This window comes from Macaca mulatta, chromosome 7 (assembly GCF_049350105.2).
Source record: "Macaca mulatta isolate MMU2019108-1 chromosome 7, T2T-MMU8v2.0, whole genome shotgun sequence".
NCBI lineage: Eukaryota > Metazoa > Chordata > Mammalia > Primates > Cercopithecidae > Macaca > Macaca mulatta.
Window position 1 is genome coordinate 29,554,995 of NC_133412.1, and position 19,014 is coordinate 29,574,008.

A 19,014-nucleotide genomic window follows, 5' to 3' on the forward strand; every position below is an offset into this window, starting at 1 on the left:
ATAAATGGTTGATCTGTAATATTTATGTTTAAACAGGAAGACCCTGAAGTATAGACAAGGCCCATACTATGATCAATACCACTGAGTTCCTAAAGCGGGTCTAGCTGTCATCCTCCCACCTAGTCTGAGTGGGTCTCCACCTCCCAGGACATGGCTTGGGCCAGCCTGTGTCACCACCAGCACCACATGGTACTCAGTGTGGTCCTACAGCCCCTTCCTGCTAGGAGCTATTCAAGGACAGATCCAGCCTCTTCAGCCTAATGCAGCCTGGCTGGGTGGAGCCAACTACCTGAGAATGCTAGTTGCCGGGCCAGGGAGAGAAGCCCACTGCTTAGAGATCTTTGTGCACTACTTATTTGGGCTGTAGGGGTATCCGGGAGGCTTCCCAGAGGATGTACTCAGGCCTACCATGGAGGATGAAAGAAAGTTGGGCTGGTAGGTGGTGAGGTGTGGTGAGGTGGGGTGGGGTGGGGTGGAGTGGGGTGGGGTGGGGTGGGTGGGGCATCAAGAACAAAAGCCTCCCATGGAGGAATCCCAGTGGGAACCGCACAAAAGCTCAATGGGTGCTTGAGAAATGCACCTCAAGCAGGTTAGAAAGTACAGGAGGACAGCAGGCAATGTGGTGGCAAAGAATGGTAGAGTCAGATCACCCTAGACCTTCACACCCTCCCTAGAGAATTCTGGGCCTATGGCCTTTTTCTAGGAGCAGTGAGGACCCACTGGAGGGTGGAGGGATTATGACGAGACCTGAAGGATGGCTCAGAGGAGGGAAGGACCGGAGGCAATGAGACCAGTGAGGTCTCAGCCCGATGCTCTTGGTGGCTGCGACTTGGGGAGGAGGATGAGGAGGGAAGAGGTCCAGATGAACGTCAGGCTCAGGACACGGGGTCCACGGCATGACTTGACCACAGAAAGTCACATGAAGGGTAAGTGGGCTGAGAGGAGAAGGTGGCACCTGCACTTCTACACTTGCTACTGCTGAGCTCCCTGCGGGCATTAGGTGCAAGGCCCAGTGGCAGCCAGATGAGGGAGACTGGAGATCAGGAGAGTCCTAACCAAAGCTTCCTGTGCTGACAACTGAAGGAAGGTACTACCCCTCCTGGGAGGATCTACAGATGGACGGATGACTCAGAAAAAGGAGAAGAGGAAAAAGGAAGAAAACGAGGAGGAAGTGGATGAGGAAGAAGAACAGGAGGGGATAACAAAAGCAAAAACAAAAAACAGAATTGCAGCCTCTGATTTGTGATTTTTGGCAAGACATCTGCCATCAGTGTCACTTTGAGGGTAAGGTGGACATGTTGGGGAGCAGCATGCCACTGCAGCCAGGGGACAGGGTAGCAGCCACAGAGAGTTGGACTTCAGGTGAGTCCAACTGAATATGCACTTGGAATAAACCTCAGCTGTAGTTATTAATGTTAAATTTCCAGGAAAGCCTTGCAAATGCTAAAGAAATAGAAATTTACAATGGAATGAAATTTAATGATTATACATGAATTAATTCTGGGCAAAAAAAAAAAAAAAGAAACTTCTGAGTAGGATTCAATGTTAGGTCTTCTCACAATATTAGACGGCTATTATTGACTCTTTTTAAATTGATATATAATAGTTGTACAAAGTTTTGTGGTACATGTAGTATTTTGACACATGCATACAATGTGTAATGACGACTCATTTTTAAAACAAGGAAACAGAGGCTTAGAGAGCCCCAGGTCCCAGAGGGAGGTAGAGCTGAGACTCAAACCCAATTTAGTTTGAGCCAAAGCCCACGCTCTCCAAGACCTTTCCTCAGGGGTTCTGAGGGAGAATAAGACTAAAGACTAACAAAGGTATAACCTTTCCATGGAGTAACTGTTAGGGTATTAATACATGATTTCTATTATGAACTGGAATCAAAATTCTTGCCATGAACATGTAGCCAAAGTTTAGGATGTAGGCTAAAAGGAAAATGTGAGTTAGTAAAGCATTTTCACTTTCATGGCTTTTCAGAAACAGAGCCAAATAGAAATGTGAAGGAGGCAACTATTTAAAAAAATATGAGAGTAGTTTCATGGTAGAGCCAATGTAGAAGGATGTCCAATCAACTTTTAACTTCATCGATTTCTGTTAGGAGCAGAAAGGCATCAGTACTGTTGGGAGTTCAAAAGTGAATTCACTAAAGTTCTTGCATCTAGGGAACTGATTTAAGAGGTCGAAATTGTATTCAATACACATAGCAATAATAAATGCCAAAACGGCCACAAGTAGCATTTAGTCAACATTTTTAAAATTGTCTTATTCATCTTTCTATCTCAGCACCTAACTTGGTACCTGCTATACACCATATGCACTCAAAAATGTCTTTTGAATAAACAAATCTTCCTAGTGGGAAAAAAAATTGGAATCCATCTCCTGTCTGTTTCCATGGGAGGATACATTTGATCTTATCAGTAGTTAGGAAGGTACCATATATGTCTTGTTCTAAATTAAGGCTGGAGAAACTCATTCCCATAATCCATTGGCCATCTGCTGTTTAGTGCTGCATGCGCCGAGATAAGCACTGGGCTGAGAGAGACAAAGAATGCCAGTCCTGGACTCTCCAGGTGACTAAGTCTATTTGGAGACTTGCATGCAAATGATGATAATCCCATGTGACGGGCCTGTGACAAGGAAGCACATAGGAGGAGGCCAGGAGATATCGCGGAAGGCTCTCAGGGGAGCTGGATCTCAAAACACAAGCTGGAGTTGGCCAGGTGAAGATAAAGCAATGGGGAAAAAACAGGAGCAGGTGGGTTAAGGCAGAGAAAGCAGCAAGTGCAAAGACAGAGAGGCTCGAAAGAAAGTGGAGGCCTCAGGCAACCAACTAAATAGTTTTGCCTGGCTGCACAGAGGGTCTGTATCCAAGAGGCGCAGTAAGGCTCACACATTGGCAGGTGATTCAAAAAAAGAGCAAATAGATGAGAGGGTGTGATTTCAAGATTTGGCCACAAGGTGGTGCAGTAACCCAGCGTGAGGCTCCTTGCATAAAAATTTGAAACGTGAAGAATGCCTCTTTCCATGATCACACACACACACACACACACACACACACACACACAGAGACACACAGACACACAGACACACACATACACACGGCTGAGAACTAGTCAAGAAGGCAGAAGGGTCACCTACCATGTTAAACTGTTGTTGCAGTTTTTCATTCGCGTAATTGATGCAAAATTGTTCAAAGCTGTTCACATCAAAGGTTTCAAAACTGAAATACAATTTAAACAAGTTAAAATATAACCTGAAGCAGGACATATGCATTTGTTTATACATATTTTTTGACACTTAGAAGCTTAAACATTTGCTATATCTTCTACAAGTTTTAAATGCCCCTCAAAGCTTCTGGTTTTAATGATATCCTAGTAGTCAGTTTATATATAACCCTTTTCCTGGTTGTCCCCTGGAAGGAATCTGGTAGGTATAAAACACCTTCCCCAAGCAAGGCATTAAAATAGGCGTGTCACGATATGGTGTAGTCCGCACAACAACAGTGATATTGGCAATTGTTATTCTGACTTTATAGGTCAAAAATAAGCCTGAGAGGTTAAGAAACTTGCCAAAGGTCACACAGCTTGTGTCAGAACTTAGCTGCGAAGCTGCCTGACTGTGATGCCTGTGCCTCCGGTGAGAAGGCAATGTGGTTTCCTATTCTCCTTTCCTTGTCTGTTGAGGGCAGGAGCAGCACAATTGCGGCACAATTTTGCCTCCCGAAGGGGTGCTTTCATAGTTCCTGGAGGAAAAGGACAAAGTCATTTCATATCCTACAGCCCAGCACACTCTGTCAGGGACGAGACAGACACGGCTGGCTTCCATGTTCAGACTTTCATCAGTTGCCTCTGCAGTTGCTTTGAAGTTGCAAGCTCAAGAACTGAGAGGAGCCCTTGGGGACAGGCCTGGGAAGCAGACTAGATACGGCACAACAGTGAGCCGTGCGGGGGCTGGAGAGCCATCAGGATTGTCCAAGGGGCAGCTGCTACTCAGCTCCTGCCAGCCGTAGCCATGGACGAACGTGGGCCAGGATGTTAGATTCACTGGTTCTCAAGAAAAGGCAGAAAACTGGGACTTTTAAGTGAGTAATCCCACTCTGCAAAACATGCTGTGGGCGGAACAAAACAGAGGCGCCAAATTTAGCACCTGGCCAGATGCGCTCCAGCTGGAAGGCAGCTTGCTGAGCGCTTTAAGGTGTCAGCATTTATGCATGTCACCTCCCTTAACCCTAACACAGCCCGATGTGAAGGGCTCCTGTGGCTCCACTGTCACACACGAGGGTCAGAGAAGGAGTGACCATGGTGAGGACCAACAGCCAGCAAGTGGTGCCAGAAATGCAATTCGACCCCAGTGCTTGGTGCCTCTAAAGCTTTGTTCTTAATCACCCTAATCCTGAGAGGTTCCTGCCAGCTCCTACCACGGGTTCCCTGGGAGTCTCACTTGACTGAGCTGGTTTGGCTCAATCTGGGATTCCTGGGCAGGGTAAGAACCTGGACTGTCCTCTAGGCAGCTCCAGGGTGACGCATAGCAGCTCGAACGGCCCCATTCCACACGCAGCCTTGGTGGCTCAGAGATTTGGGGGCTGGTCTGCTCATGGAAGCAAGGCCAGGGCTGGGCCTAGGGGAGATTCAAAAGGGTCTCACTGCGCTCTGCAGCTCACAGCTGGGGCCAAGGGCAGGGCTTTCTAGAACCTGGCAAAATGTCAAATATCAACGCATTATTTGGGGGCACAAAGAACTGAAGTTTAGGACCTATGGAAAGACCTAGATCTGTGACTTAAAATGCTAAAGGCACGTTGACTATGGTAACACTTCACATTGGATCCATGCTTATGGTTTTCAAGGTACCTGTATACCTTCCATCTCGTCTTCAAAATCACCCTGCAAGAGAGGCCCCATCTTGTAGATGCAGAAACTGAGGCTTGGAGAGGTTCTGTGACTTTCTTGGGGTCACGTAACTGGTATGCTATGGAGCTCACTCCGAGGGGTCTGACCCCCAGACCCAGGCTTTTCCAACTCTGGGTCCAAAGAACATAACACACGACAGGCCGGGGAGTCACCAGCCTTCGTCCGCTCTCAGCTTAGACCTGGAAGCTCATAGCCTCAGCTTTACTTGCTTTCAAAGATGCTAACTGTTCCTTTGAAGCTTCCTTATTTCCCAGTCAAAATGAGCTTTCTCAAAAGTTGCAGGTACGCCTGGGCGAGGGTTAGCCTAGAAGTGAGGCTGCTGGAGGGGGCGGGAAGGGCTTGGCCCCGGGCTGCAGCCCTGCTGCCTAGAGGAAAGCTGATTTTTTTGGAGGCGTCTCATGAACTCAAGGGTGGCAGCAAAGAGGCTGTTGTTAGAATTTTTGAGAGGAATCTTAAAATAATTTATTCTAACAAGTCTTTGAGAATTTATAAATACTCATCTCAGGTTTTTCCACATAGTTGAAAAATTCAAATTCCTTATTACAGTGGTGCTGGATCCTGCCTGGGGGCCAACATCCAGCTTGCTACTCCTTGCACACGGCTGCCCCTGCTCTGTCCCCACCCCCTGCTAACCTCCAGCACACCTTCCTCCCTTCCCAGGACTCATCCCAACCTCTACTGCCGGCCTGCCGCCCTCACCAGTCTCGGTCCCACGGCGGCAGGAGCCGTGTGTCTGTGCTGTTCAACCATTGCCTCCAACACAGTGCCTGGGATATAAACATCTGTTAGATAAAAATATGAAATAATGGCCGGGCGCGGTGGCTCACGCCTGTAATCCCAGCATTTTGGGAGGCCGAGGTGGACAGGTCGCAAGGTCAGGAGATTGAGACCATCCTGGCTAATACTGTGAAACGCCATAGCTACTAAAAATACAAAAAATTAGCCAGGCGTGGTGGCAGGTGCCTGTAGTCCCAACTACCGGGGAGGCTGAGGCAGGAGAATCGCTTGAACCTGGGAGGATGAGGTTGCAGTGAGCTGAGATGGTGCCACTGCACTCCAGCCTAGGCGACAGAGCAAGACTCTGTCTCAAAAAAAAAAAAAAAAAAAAAAGAAATACACTCTTAAAATAAAGGACTGCCATTTAAAAATACATTTTTAAAACGCCCAAAAGAACAGGGAATAACAGAACAATTACATATTTCCACCACAGTGAAACAGGACTATTTTTAATGACGACTATCCACTTTTAAAAGTTCACTTAAGCTTTTACTGGCTGCTCAAACACTTTCTTGGAACAAGACAAGGTAAATAATTGACTAGACTATCCCAGTAATGTATTAAGCATTTTATAACTGTTGACATGTACTATGAATTGGGAGCCATACGTATTAACGTAGGATCTAAATTAAACAAAGCAACTCCCTTGAGGCACTGTCTCCCATTTGACAGCTATGGGAAAAGCTGCCTCTCCACCTGGGTGCAAGTCCAACAGCGTGGCGTGGCCCTGTCCCGCTCCTCCCCAGGAGGCAGCAGCAGGGCCAGGAAGGCCAGGGCTGGGCTCTCCCCTTTGCATGGGGAATAGGGTTGAGCTGCTTTTTGCCAGGGTGTGGGGGAAGATCCCCCAATCCAGGTGGAACACTCCACGATGCCTTTCACGGGTCAATCTTCCCCCTTCTCCTGCTAAGAAACCAGGGTGGGTCCCAGGAGAGGGGCAAGGGCTGGGCACTGGGGCCAGGTGCTGAGAAAAGCCTGAGGGATAACAATCTCTGCGGAGCCCTCCATGCCAGCTTCCACTCTGGTTACTCCCCAGCAGTTTCAGCATGAGCTGGGCCTGGGGTTTAGAGAAGGAGGACCAGGCAGAGACAATGAAAAAGAACCCAATTCCAGGATGGGATGAAGGGTAAGACCTCCTGGAGGAGGGCTGGGGAAAATCCAAGACCTTCTCACCCGAGAACGGAAAATGATTGGGGTGGGGGGTGGCTGATCAGAGACCTGGGTTCAGTCCACCTCTGGCCGCTGGGCTTGGGCAACGTGCAGGCCTAGATGACTTGTCATCCCCTCTGATTTGAATGGGAAGGGACCCCGGGGCTCCACACCTCAGGGGCCTTTGGTGGGAAAAGCAGAAGCAGGAGCCTCACAACTGTGCTGGCTTTTCCCACCAGTGGAGCAACTGTGACCAAGTTATTGAGTCTTTCTAAGCCTTGGTTGTTGCAGGTCTAAAATGGGGATAGTTATGAGGTTGCTTAAGAATTAAGTGAGAAAGCTCAGGGAAGTCAGGCAGCCTCAGAGCTGGCACACAGTAAGCTCTTAACGCCAGTCATTACTAATTCAGCATCTCTTTAATGCACTTTAAATAAACGGCACCATAGCCCAATAGAGTGTACTTAGCATCTATAGGGGCAAAAGCAGAGAGTGTTATCTTTCTAATCATGTGAAATACAAAGGAACCAGAACAAAATAATCTAAAAACCACATGGTTCTCAACATTTAAAGGAGGAAAGACGGGCTCACTGAAGAGAATCTTACCCATAAATGTCCAAAACACCAATAAAAGTGTGCTGCTTGCCTGAAAACTGCAACGCTTGGTTAATTCTCTCCACAATGAAGTCGAACAGGTGAGCATAGATCTTTTTGGCCAGTGCATCCCTGGCGTTGACAGCCTGAGGCCTGGTCATGGGTTTTACCACCGTCTCAGAGCTCGTGACGATTTTGCGATTGCACAGCCACTGAGCAACTCTGCCACTCTCCAGGCCCAGGAGCTCACAGAACACCTTCAGGTGACTGTCATCCTCCTTCAAAAACAAGCACAAGCCCCGTCAGGTGGCCCAGCCATCCAAAGCCACACAAACCCACCCGGCCCAGGCCCCTGTGCCCACACTCAGGCCTGTGCAAGAGCTGACTAGTAGCTGGCACAAGGATGTCCAGGCCTCAGGAGGTGGAGACAGACCTGGGAGGAGAGCAAGAGGGCTGCACCGGCACGGGTCCTGCACCTGGCCCTTGGAGGACCACCCCTGCAGCAATGCCGGGGAGTCCAGGGCTGCATCCCACACTGATTTTTCATGTTCACCAAAGAATGCCCGCGGTGACTAAGGCCATGGAGGCCATCCTCCCTAGACCCCGGCCTGTTCCTGTGGATGTGGATGCAGTCCCTCTCTCTTCCCTTTGTACCATCCTGGGCCACTTGTCAGAGTGTGCACTCACCCTGCCCCACCTCGTGCGGCCAGGGGTTTGCCTGGATGATGGCCCAGGAGGTACCTGGGTGTTGCTGCCAGGCAGAAACTGGTGCGGTTCCCGTGGCTGAGCTAGTGCCTCAGCTGACATGAGGCCTGGGGTGGGACTTTTCCTGCATGCACAAAGTGAAATCTTGCTTCTCCCCCAAGCCCGGGCATGAGAGCTGCCCCGCTGGTCAGCAGATGAAAAGAGGGAAGAGGTGCTCCCATTTCCCTTCAGCCGGTGTGGACAAAGGGCTCCTGTCCTCAGGCGAGGATGTGACTCCCAGCTCCTCTCTCAGTCAGGAGAACTCCCAAGGCAGGCTCCCCTGCGGGCACCATTCCAGCCCACCAGGACACCCACGTGATTGCACTAAAAAGCCTCAGGACACAGTGGAGGAAGCCATGGAAACAGCCCTGCCCCTCCCTGCGCTCTACCCACACCCCTGCAGACCAGCATCACAGTAACACAGAGCTGGCTTTGACGTGCCTGACCTCATAAGGGAGGGGACTGGCAGAGGCATTTGGTTTCCTTCCTTCTAAGAACGAACGAAACCTTCTGAGTCAAAAACAATTCAGCTGCAGGTGCTGCTATGGGAAAAAAATGCAAAGGGCAGCAGCTTTTCAGAAAGTCAGACGGCTTTGTCCAAATTTAACGTGTCTAACATTTCAAGTTCCTGATACAAATGGGTGGAAATGGATCCCAAATCTAGGACCAATAATTATAGGACTGGGAATTTTCCACAGATATTCTTAGAACACAGAAAGGATTTTCTGCCAGTCAATGTTAATTCTTCCTCCAAAATGCTACCTTCACAACAAGCTTCATGGGAGAGGGCTCAGTGTGGTGGCATTTGTTGGGCAGAAATCACATTTTTAGTCTTTGGGGGTTTAGGGGGAAAAGGGCAGAAGCCCAGCTTCTCTGAGGTAACTAAGCAAAGAAACAGAGGGACCTGCCACTTCAGACACACCAGACTCTCCCCCAGGCCTCTCGTCACTTCTCTCCCTGCTTTCCCACTTGGGGAACTGACTCATTCTGGGAGGTCTGCACACCGCGGGGGGATGGGAGGGGTGCTGAGGTGAAAGCTGGAGGAGAAGAAGGAGAACTACTTCCTGGTCACGGCAACAGGCCTAAAACGCCGAGCCCAGGAGCTCATGCTCCACTCAGCTCTGCCCTCTCCCCAAACCGTTGGTAGCAGACAGCCAAGAACTCACCGGGTACACAAAATGATCAACTATTCCCATCGGTTATTTGAGGGACATGAAAATAGACATGGTTACGGACTGAATATTTGTGTCCCTCCAAAACTCAGATGTTGAAGTCCTAACCCCCAACGTGACAGTATTTGGAGATAGGGCCTTTGGGAGGTAATCGGGGTTGGCGAACGTCGAGAGGGTGAGGCCTGCCATGATGGGATTAGTGTTCTCGTAAGTGGCATCACAGTGTCTGCTCTCTCTCCACGAGGACGCAATGAGAAGGTGGCTGTCTAGGAGCCAGGAAGTCCTCACCAGAACCGAGCAGGCTGACGCTCTGCTCTCAGACTTCCAGCCTCTAGAACTGTGAGAAAACAAATGTCTATTGTTGAAGCCAGTCAGCCTGTGGCATTTGGATATGGCATTCTGAGTTGACTAGGACAGACATGTCACTGTTAATGCAAAGCTTTAAAGGTAGGCAGATTCTGTGTTTCATAGAAACATTTTTTACTTGTGTTTGTTTTCTTCTTTACACGGACATTGATGAGACTAATTAAACACATACCCCTCCCCCAAGAATCACTACTCATAGTATGTGTCAGAGAAGAAACACACATTAAATTAACTTGTGTCCATTAAAGAAATCTATCACAAAACTTACAACACATTCCCAGGAAGCCAGCACCACTGACGTCTGAGTCAAGCAGGTGTAAGGAGGTAGTGAGTGTCCTTCTGCTGAAAACTACCCAGCGTCCTTAAGGTCCTACGTGGTGTGCCATCCCCCTTCTCCCTCTGGTCTCATCCACACCCTCCCTGTCACTCACCCTCTGGATACATGGACCTTCCTGCTGTATCTCAAATGACATCTTCTGCCTGGGAGTTTCCGCACTTGCTGTTCTTCCCCCATCCACAGGTACAACCTGCTTCTTCATCCCCTTCAGGCCGCTGCCCACCACCGCCTTCCCGGAAAGGCTTTCTCTGACCACCCCACATGAAAGGCACGGCCCCTCCGCATGCCCCCTCTGCTTTACTTTCCTCTGTGCCAGCCGTCACCAGCTGCCGGAGATCATATTTGCTTGTTGTGTCTCCTCCCTACCCCGATCATAAGCTCTCTGAAGGGCTTCTTGCTTTGTGTCGTTCACTGCTGTTTCCCCAGATGCTATGACTGTCCGTGGCACTTAGTAGGTGCTGCATACGGACTTGTTGAATAAAAGAAAAACACACAGAAGACACATTTCCCCTCCTCTACTGTTGCAAGGGGAGGAGGCTTTACTCCTTGAAGGCAACCCCTGGAAACCCTTGCCGCCGGCTTCCTGCTAAACCAGTCTACCCAGGAGGCCATCTATGCCTGCTGCTAAAAAGCAAAGGCAGGCCAGCTGCGAACCGGTTCCACTATGACCCTCGGACAAAGGAAAAGTAAAACAAATGAGCATCTCACACTAACTGAGGACCTCTCGTTGCCCACCGCGGTGATCTGCACGTTGCCCAGATGTAGGATGGCTGCCAGGATTTTAAAAATGTCCATCTGAAAATCCTCCTTGAAACCTGAAAACAAACATTTTCCCAGATTAGGAATACTGCCTCTCTTCTCTGACTAGTAAGATGGGCACCTGGATTCATTCGAGATATGCAGGTCGCATCAGTGCCAAGCTCTGGGACAGGAACGTGAAGTGGACCCAGGGGCCTCTGGTGCACTATTCCTTCTAGTCGACCTCTGTAGACACACGTCATATGTGTCTACACACAGGTTTTCCCTGTGCCATGCCTGCTAGGAAGTTCAACACAAAAATTAATACCCGAGTAACCGTTTCACTTCAGGTTCCTCAGAGAGTCGTCCTGCCTTGATTCTGTGCTTGATTTTGAACGTTTTTCACTTTTCTTTTTGCTCACAAGCTCTCTGAATCCGTGAATTATTTTCTAGGTGGGATTGCTGGAGGGATGCCATTTGCCCCTCCAGATCGTCTGCTCTCTGCCCCAGGGGACTTGGTATAAACCAAGGCGATGGCCTTTCATGCCCTCTGGCGTTTGGTTGGGCTTGATTCATGGGGAGCCCCGGCAGGAGAACAGAGAGAGGAGCGGAGAAGGTTCTGAGTGCGTCCTCCCCAGCCGCTGTCCCTGCGAAGCTGCCTCCAGCTGGCTGCGTGGCCCGACTGACAGGAGGTCACTACTCCTCTGGGGCTGACTTTACCCAACTCTCCTTCTAGGCTCCAGAAACCCAGAAACACTTGGATGCCCACATGGGAAAGAGCACTGAACAGTTCTGCTGCTGCCCCCAGGTGCCCACTGCCCCTTGTATTAGTAGATCCCCTAGACTCCACTCACAACTTTGTAGTTGTAAATAATAAATAATCCCTCTTGTATCCTATTGTGAGCCTGCCCCATGTTTCCCATTGGGACTTTGATTGCAGTAAGTAGAATATAAATTATAACTACATACCATATTCAGTCACCATGAGGGCATTAGCATATTTCCTGGAGCCAATAAGAAAGCAAACCAGCTGCTAGAAAGGACTGTGTGTTCAAACCCTGCAAATCACAGTGTAGACCTGCACGCTGTGAGCCCGGTGATGCCAGGTCGGGATCCCCCCAGTGTGTGTTAATGACACTGTGGTGACCTGAGGAGCTGAGAGATGCGCGCAGGCTGGCAGGCAGGCTCATTCACACCAGGCAGGCTGCCTGGTCCACCCTGGAATGGACACCGGAATGGAAGCCAGTGATCCCTCATTTGAGGATACCTGGAGTTTTCATTAGCAGGTAGGTCATGTTCTTTAACAATTTCAAAACCTACTTTTTTTTTTTTTTTTTTTAAGACAAGGTCTCACTCTGTTGTCCAGCCTGGAGTGCAGTGGCATGATCATGGCTCACTGCAGCCTTGACCTCCTAGGCTCAAGTAATCCTCCCACCTCCGCCACCTGAGTACCTGGGACTACAAATGTGTGTAGTCCCAGCTAACTTTGTGTAGAGATGGGGTTTCGCCATGTTGTCTAGGCTGGTCTTGAATGCCTGGGCTCAAGTGGTCCACCCTCCTCGGCCTCCCAAAGTGCTGGGATTATAGGCATGAGCCACTGCACCTGGCCCTGAGTCTCCTGTACTACAAAGATTAAATAAAATCAGTCTCAAAAGCTTTCAATCCAAGAACACAGGGAAGACTCCAGCTCCAGCTGAGTCCAGGCACTTGCTGCCTTTCCATTTGGAGGTAACTCCTCCATCTGAAGGACAGATGTGTCCAACAGAAGCATACCCCTAGGCCTCCACCACAGTAATGACAGGCAAGTGACCACGAGCAGCAACTAAAAACACCAGGTGCAGGAGCCTCCATCCTGGCACTCCTCCCTGCTTTCTGTGATCCATAACTAAATCCCTCAACTACTCCAGGCCTTCCAGAAACGCAAAAGGGAGATGACAACTCCAAAGCAGTAATATGAAAGAAAGAATTCAAGACCTGTGTTAAGTAATCACCCTTAGTGAGCCTGTCACACAAAAGCAATGCCAGCCTGAATCAGATTTCCAGGGGGAGCTCACTGGTCAAGTTCCTAGTGCCTGAGGTCCCGGGGACAGCCTGATTCCAAGGTGTTCGTCCCATCAGAGAGCAAGGGGCATAGCAACACTCAAATGGCAGGGATCAGTGGATGGAATCACTTGAGAAAGACACAGCAGAAGAGCAGAGGAGAGGGACTTTCTAATCAAAATGCATCCTCTCGCACTTCTCCAGGGGTAATCTCAATGCCAGCTGAGGGACCTCAGCAGCAGAAGCGAGGGGAAGGCGAACGGAACACCGCCTCAGGCACTGTCCTCGGTATTTTCCACCCATCAGCTCCTCTCATGCTCACTGCAACCACAGGAAGGAATCCTAGTATTGTTCCCATCTCACAGAAGAGGAAACTAAGGCACAGGAAGGTTAGGGAACTCACCCAAGGTCACAGTGAGTAAGGCATATCTAAGCAGTTTAACGCCAGTGCCCACCACAGTATGAGAAAAGACCCACAGCATTCATGAGCCATCTAGCTTCACCCTAGCGTGTCTAAACAGAGAAGTCCCTGATGACCTCGTGCAAGGTGAAGGAAAAGTTTGAGCAGGGTCGCTTGCTGAGGTATCCTCATTTGAAGGCAGAGGTGCAGGCAACAGGTGCAGTGGCCCCAACCTCTTACCACCTGCCCACTTCACACAGCACAGCAGGCGGCCATCACCATTAACGCTGTGAGAGGACACAGTACTCCACCTCTCTACAAAACTCCAGAGGGCTTTGTCTAAAACATCTAGGTCTGTGCACAGGCTAAGTGTCCAGGGCCAACCCCGCACATGCGGGGCCCTGAGGGTGAGCGCCTCTCTTGCCTTGTCCCAGTCTTGGCCCTGGGACTGAGGAATGTGATGTGGAAATCTGTAAACATAACCTAAGTTGTGTGATACACGGGGGCAAATGGCTGCAAATTGCTGATCTCCAAAAATTAGAAAAGGTTTCATGGAAGAAGAGACGGTTTTACTTAAAGCATGGTGAGGGTTTGGAAAACTGGGAATGTAGAGAGCTAGAAGGCAGGGAGTAGCAGTTACCACACACCAGCTATGTGCTTGGCCTGGTGCTGGGGACTTTTACATACACTTCCTCGCCAGTTGTCATGAAAGGTAAGGTGTGCTGCCACTCACAGATCGAGACACCAAGTCTTGGCTGGGCACGGTGGCTCATGCCTGTAATCCCAGCACTCTGGGAGGCAGAGGCGGGTGGATCACCTGAAGTCAGGAGTTCAAGATCGGCCTGGGCAACATGGTGAAACCTCGTCTCTACTAAAAAGACAAAAATTAGCTGGGGGCGGTGGCGTGTGCCTGTAATCCCAGCTGCTCAGGAGGCTGAGGCAGGAGAATTGCTTGAGCCCCAGAGGCAGAGGTTGCAGTGAGCTGAGATTGCACCATTGCACTCCAGCCTGGGCGACAGAGCGAGACTCCGTCTCAAAAAAAGACACCAAGTCTCAGAGTGGGTACCTTAGACTCATACCAACTAGGATTTGAATTCACGTTCATTTGATCCCAAAGCCTACTCGATTTGCCCTACATTATCTTGCTGTGAGGAGGACATGATAGAGGTGAGAGACAGTAGAAGGATCAGGGAGATGACAGTGGGCAGGGCAGGGCATATCCTTCAGCCCAGCCAGAGTTTGGCCACCTGTCCCCTCCTCACGCACCGAGCCAGCGCTCCATGGAGTAGATTATACGGAGATTGAAATGACGACTATAATTATTTTCAGAAAATGTGAATCAGTGCCAAAAGTGTTTATCTTATTATTACAAAATGTTCAAATTGCCCTTCTCCTTGAAGCAGGTTTGAGGGAACAGAGTCTGATGGTGATTTTGCTTAGAAAACCATCTTGTTTTCACTTTCCATTATCCAGCTGTGATCGTCTTACCTATTCCTTCGATATATTTAACCTGAAATTCTTAGCCTTTTACATTCTGATACAGTCAACTAGGCCACAAGAATGAAAGCACTTAGAATGAATTGGTGGGAGATTTCAGCAAGAGAAATTTCAGCAAGACGTAGAAATGACTGGCTGGGCGTGGTGGCTCACACCTGTAATCCCAGCACTCTGGGAGGCCAAAGCAGATGGATCACGAGGTCAGGAGCTCGAGACCATCTTGGCCAACACGGTGAAACCCCGTCTCTACTAAAATACAAAAAATTACCCAGGCATGGTGGTGCGTGCCTGTTATCCCAGCTACTTGGGAAGCTAAGGCAGGGGAATTGCTTGAACCGGGGAGGCAGAGGTCGTGCCACTGCACTCCAGCCTGGCGACAGAGCAATATTCCGTCTCAAAAAAAAAAGAAGAGAGAAAGAAAGAAATGGCCAACGGCCTCACCCTGATCAAAAGCTTTGACTGGCAGCTTCATGTGGATGTCTAGACTCATACAGAATGGGAGAGCGAGTGCCTGTTTCTGTAAACACCATCTGGTAGGCAGCCTTTCTGAACATGAGCTCTGTGTGGGAAAAGTAAGGCGAGAAGGACTGGGAGCAACTGGCTGTGCTGTGAGAGTCGTGCCTGCTCCACCTGTGCCGGCATCCGAGCAACAGAAGGTGGGGTTTTCTGTACAAAATGAGATGCTTGAAGACCCTGCAGTGCAAAAGCCAGTTCTACTCTGAATCCGCCGCCTAACGTTGGGTAAATCACATCCCGTCTCTGTGCCTTACTTTCCCGCTTATAAAATGGGAGAAACAGCAGCACTGACTTCTTAGGGTGGTTGTAGGGATTGAATGAGTTCACACAGGGGTATGAAGTGCTTAGGGTGGTGCCCAGCACATTGTAAGCTCCAGGTAAGTGCTGTCATTACTGTCATCATCAGGAGACCTATGAAGGCCACAGAGGGCCAACGTTCCACTTCTGAACCGAATCGGACCTTGGCTTCACCAGTCATCCTTGTATTCAGCCTAGAAGAGCTTACAGCAGTCACATGGCTTGCAGCCCATGCCTCTGACAGTGAGCCAGGAAGGCTGAGGAAAAAAAAGGGTTAATTTCTAGCTCTTTTAAGGGAAAAGCAGTCTTGACCACTTAGTCTCCAAATACGTTCTGATGGTTTGTCCTAAAATTAGAATTGATTAGGAGCCTTCAGAACACACATATGCTGGGAATCCCCTTTTAATTTTTTTTTTGAGATGGAGTCTTGCTCTGTCGCCAGGCTGGAGTGCAGTGGTGTGATGTCGGCTCAATGCAACCCTCCGCCTCCTGAGTTCTAGGGATTCCTCTGCCTCAGCCTCCTGAGTAGCTGGGACTACAGATGCCCACCACCATGCCCGGATAATTTTTTGTATTTTTCATAGAGACTGGTTTCACCATGTTGGCCAGAATGGTCTTGATCTCCTGACCTTGTGATCCGCCCGCCTCGGCCTCCCAAAGTGTTAGGATTACAGGCATGAGCCACCATGCCTGGCCTTAATTTTTTTTTTTTAAGAGAAAATGGCTACATCCTCGGATGGGATATTTGCTCTTACCCAGTAGCGTGAAGGTCTTTTGAGTCTCTACCATTTCAGCTCGATCATTCACACCCTCAATGACAGTATTGCCTCCCATTCTCGTATAATTAAATTCTTCGGCACTCCCTGAAATCAAAAAGTAAGATTTGTTATGTCTGTAACACAGAAATTTGGACATACACATTTATCAGAAGAAGGGAAGTTCATACTTAATAAGCTGTGTCATGCACTTTACACAGTTTATTCTATTTATTCCTTAGAACTCTGCATTACAGCCAGGTGTGGAGGCTCATGCCTGTAATCCCAGTACTTTGGGAGCCTGAGGCAGGGGTTTGCTTGAACCCAGGAGTTCAAGACCAGTCTGGGCAAAAGGGCAAAACCCTAACTCTACAAAAAATTAGCTGGGCATGGTGGCACATGCCTATGATCCCAACTATTCAGGAGGCTGACATGGGAGGATCATTCGAGCCCAGGAGTTCGAGGCTGCAGTGAACCGTGCTGGCACCACTGCACCCCAGCCTCGGTGACCCTGTCTCAAAAAAACAAAAACAAAACAACAAAAAAAGAATTCTACATTACAGACGCAGAAGCTAAGACTCAGAAAAGTGAAGTAACTTTCTCAAGTTCCCATAGCTGATGGCACGCAAGAATTTAAATGCAGGCCTAACTCTAAAGCTCATGGTTTTTGTTCCTGTACCCAACATTTTTATATAGCTTTACTGAATGTACAATAAACTGCATGATTAACACGTACAATTCGATAAACTTTTGACATGCATATACTCCTATAAAACCATTAGAACAATCAGGATGACTATATATACACACACACACACACACCCCTAATGTTTAAATAGTAGAGGATCTTTCAGAAAGCCCTTCTGCAAGTTCGCTATTCATATTCTGTTTGTTAGACAAGGCCAAGGATATTACCTTCATGTGAAATCTGCAGAAACTTAGATTCTAAGAGCACAAGCAGCTTCTCCAAAATTAGAGTGTGTGTAAGTTCAACTCCAACATACTAGACGTTATCTCCGACAATTCTCATCTACCAGCATAGCACGAACGGCTAAGGCAGGAGAGCCATGACAGCACAGGGCTCGGGGCCTTTTGTATTGAAGGACAAACAGCCCTATGCTTCAGCCATCTCTGGAATATAATCAATTATGACTACAAATAATGAATGACCTTGAGCCATCAAATTATGATAGAGGTGGTTTGTTTTAAAAAATGGGTTAACATGTCATACATGTTAGAAAAACAACTATCTATGCATGTTCAAATAAAATGGAAGGTTTGGTGACGCCGTATGTTCCAGTTGTCAGGAGGTCTTAATCAGGTGGTTCTAGCTGGAGGAGCACAAACACCCAATGAGCTTTTTTTTTTTTTTTTTTTTTTTTGAGATGGAGTCTTGCTCTGTTGCCTAGGCTGGAGTGCAGTGGTGTGATCTCGGCTCACTGCAACCTCCCTCTCCCGGGTTCAAGCAATTCTTCTGCCTCAGCCTCCCAAGTAGCTGGGGCTACAGGTGTGTGCCACCACGCCCGGTTAATTTTTGTATTTTTAGTAGAGACAGGGTTTTACTACGTTTGCCAGGCTGGTCTTGAACTCCTGACCTCAGGTGATCCGCCCACCTTGGCCTCCCAAAGTGCTGGGACTACAGGTGTGAGCCACCACGCCAGTCCCAATGAGCTTTAAAAATAACCTCAGGCTTAAGAGTGCCCTCTCTCTCTAAACTCATCCCCCCAGCCCTAATCCAGCCCCTTAATTAGATGCACCAATTCTGTCCTTGAAACCAAAGAATCTTATATCTTTGGGCAAATACTTAAAAAAAAAAAAAAAAGACATATTAGTATAAGAAGAAAGTTAACCTAGAATTTAAGCCCCCACATAAAAGAGAGACCCTTCCACACACGATTCATCACATACCCAATTTAAGATGTTTAAATTCCGACTGCTGTGCAGATGCACAAAGCTGATAGAAAATGTGGTAATTTCGTTCATTTTCCGACTGTAAGATAAAGAAATGTCCTCAAAATTACACCAAATCCTCACAAGCAAAAATGCCATGTTTTTTGTTTTTTTGTTTTTTTTTTGTTTTTTTTTTTTTTTGAGACGGAGTCTTGCTGTGCCCCAGGCTGGAGTGCAGTGGCACGATCTCGGCTCACTGCAAGCTCCGCCCCGCCGGTTTCACGCCATTCTCCTGCCTCAGCCTCCCAAGTAGCTGGGACTACAGGCGCCCGCCACCTCGCCCGAAAAATGCCATGTTTTTAACTAGAGAATCTTAGATGTCTAACCTGGATGGATAATTATCTGTCTGGGATGTGATCTGGCCAGTCCACAAGAGGCCCTTCCTCTCAGCTGAGAACTGGGTGGCCTGAGATGGCCTTCCAAGTAACAAGTAACCCAGAGAAAGTGTTATTAAATGAAAATATCCTATGGAATAGGAATGACATAACTCATCCTAGTGACATTTTTAGAAACTTCCTGCAATACAAGGTTTACTGTTGCTCTCCTCCTGGGCCAAAACGGTGAGAATTTTCTCCATTTTACTGGCAGAAAAGCCTTTCTCTTAAAACCGCCTCGATAGCTCTGATCCCATTCCCTTTCTGATAGGAAAGCCAGTCTGTCAGCTTTGTCTATTTCAAACAGTTTTTGTACTCTAGAAAGAGATACCTGCTTTTTAAACTATAAGGATTTTGTAAATCCCCCAAATTAAAAAGTCATAACCTCTTCCTACAGT

At 48.4% G+C, this 19,014-nt stretch overlaps 1 protein-coding gene across 10 annotated transcripts in view; it reads right to left on the bottom strand.

Moving 5' to 3' along the window:
• The window catches only part of MYO5C (myosin VC), a 108,930-nt gene that overhangs the window by 66,955 nt on the left and 22,961 nt on the right, over positions 1–19,014 (bottom strand). For all 10 annotated transcript variants that reach the window (XM_077939413.1, XM_077939412.1, XM_028850929.2 and 7 more), the window contains 5 exons: positions 18,201–18,282; positions 16,293–16,400; positions 10,758–10,864; positions 7,443–7,708; positions 3,148–3,229 (listed from right to left, as the gene is read on the bottom strand). In XM_077939413.1, the coding sequence (XP_077795539.1) occupies positions 3,148–3,229; positions 7,443–7,708; positions 10,758–10,864; positions 16,293–16,400; positions 18,201–18,282 (645 nt within the window). The remainder of the gene's footprint in view (positions 1–3,147; positions 3,230–7,442; positions 7,709–10,757; positions 10,865–16,292; positions 16,401–18,200; positions 18,283–19,014) is intronic.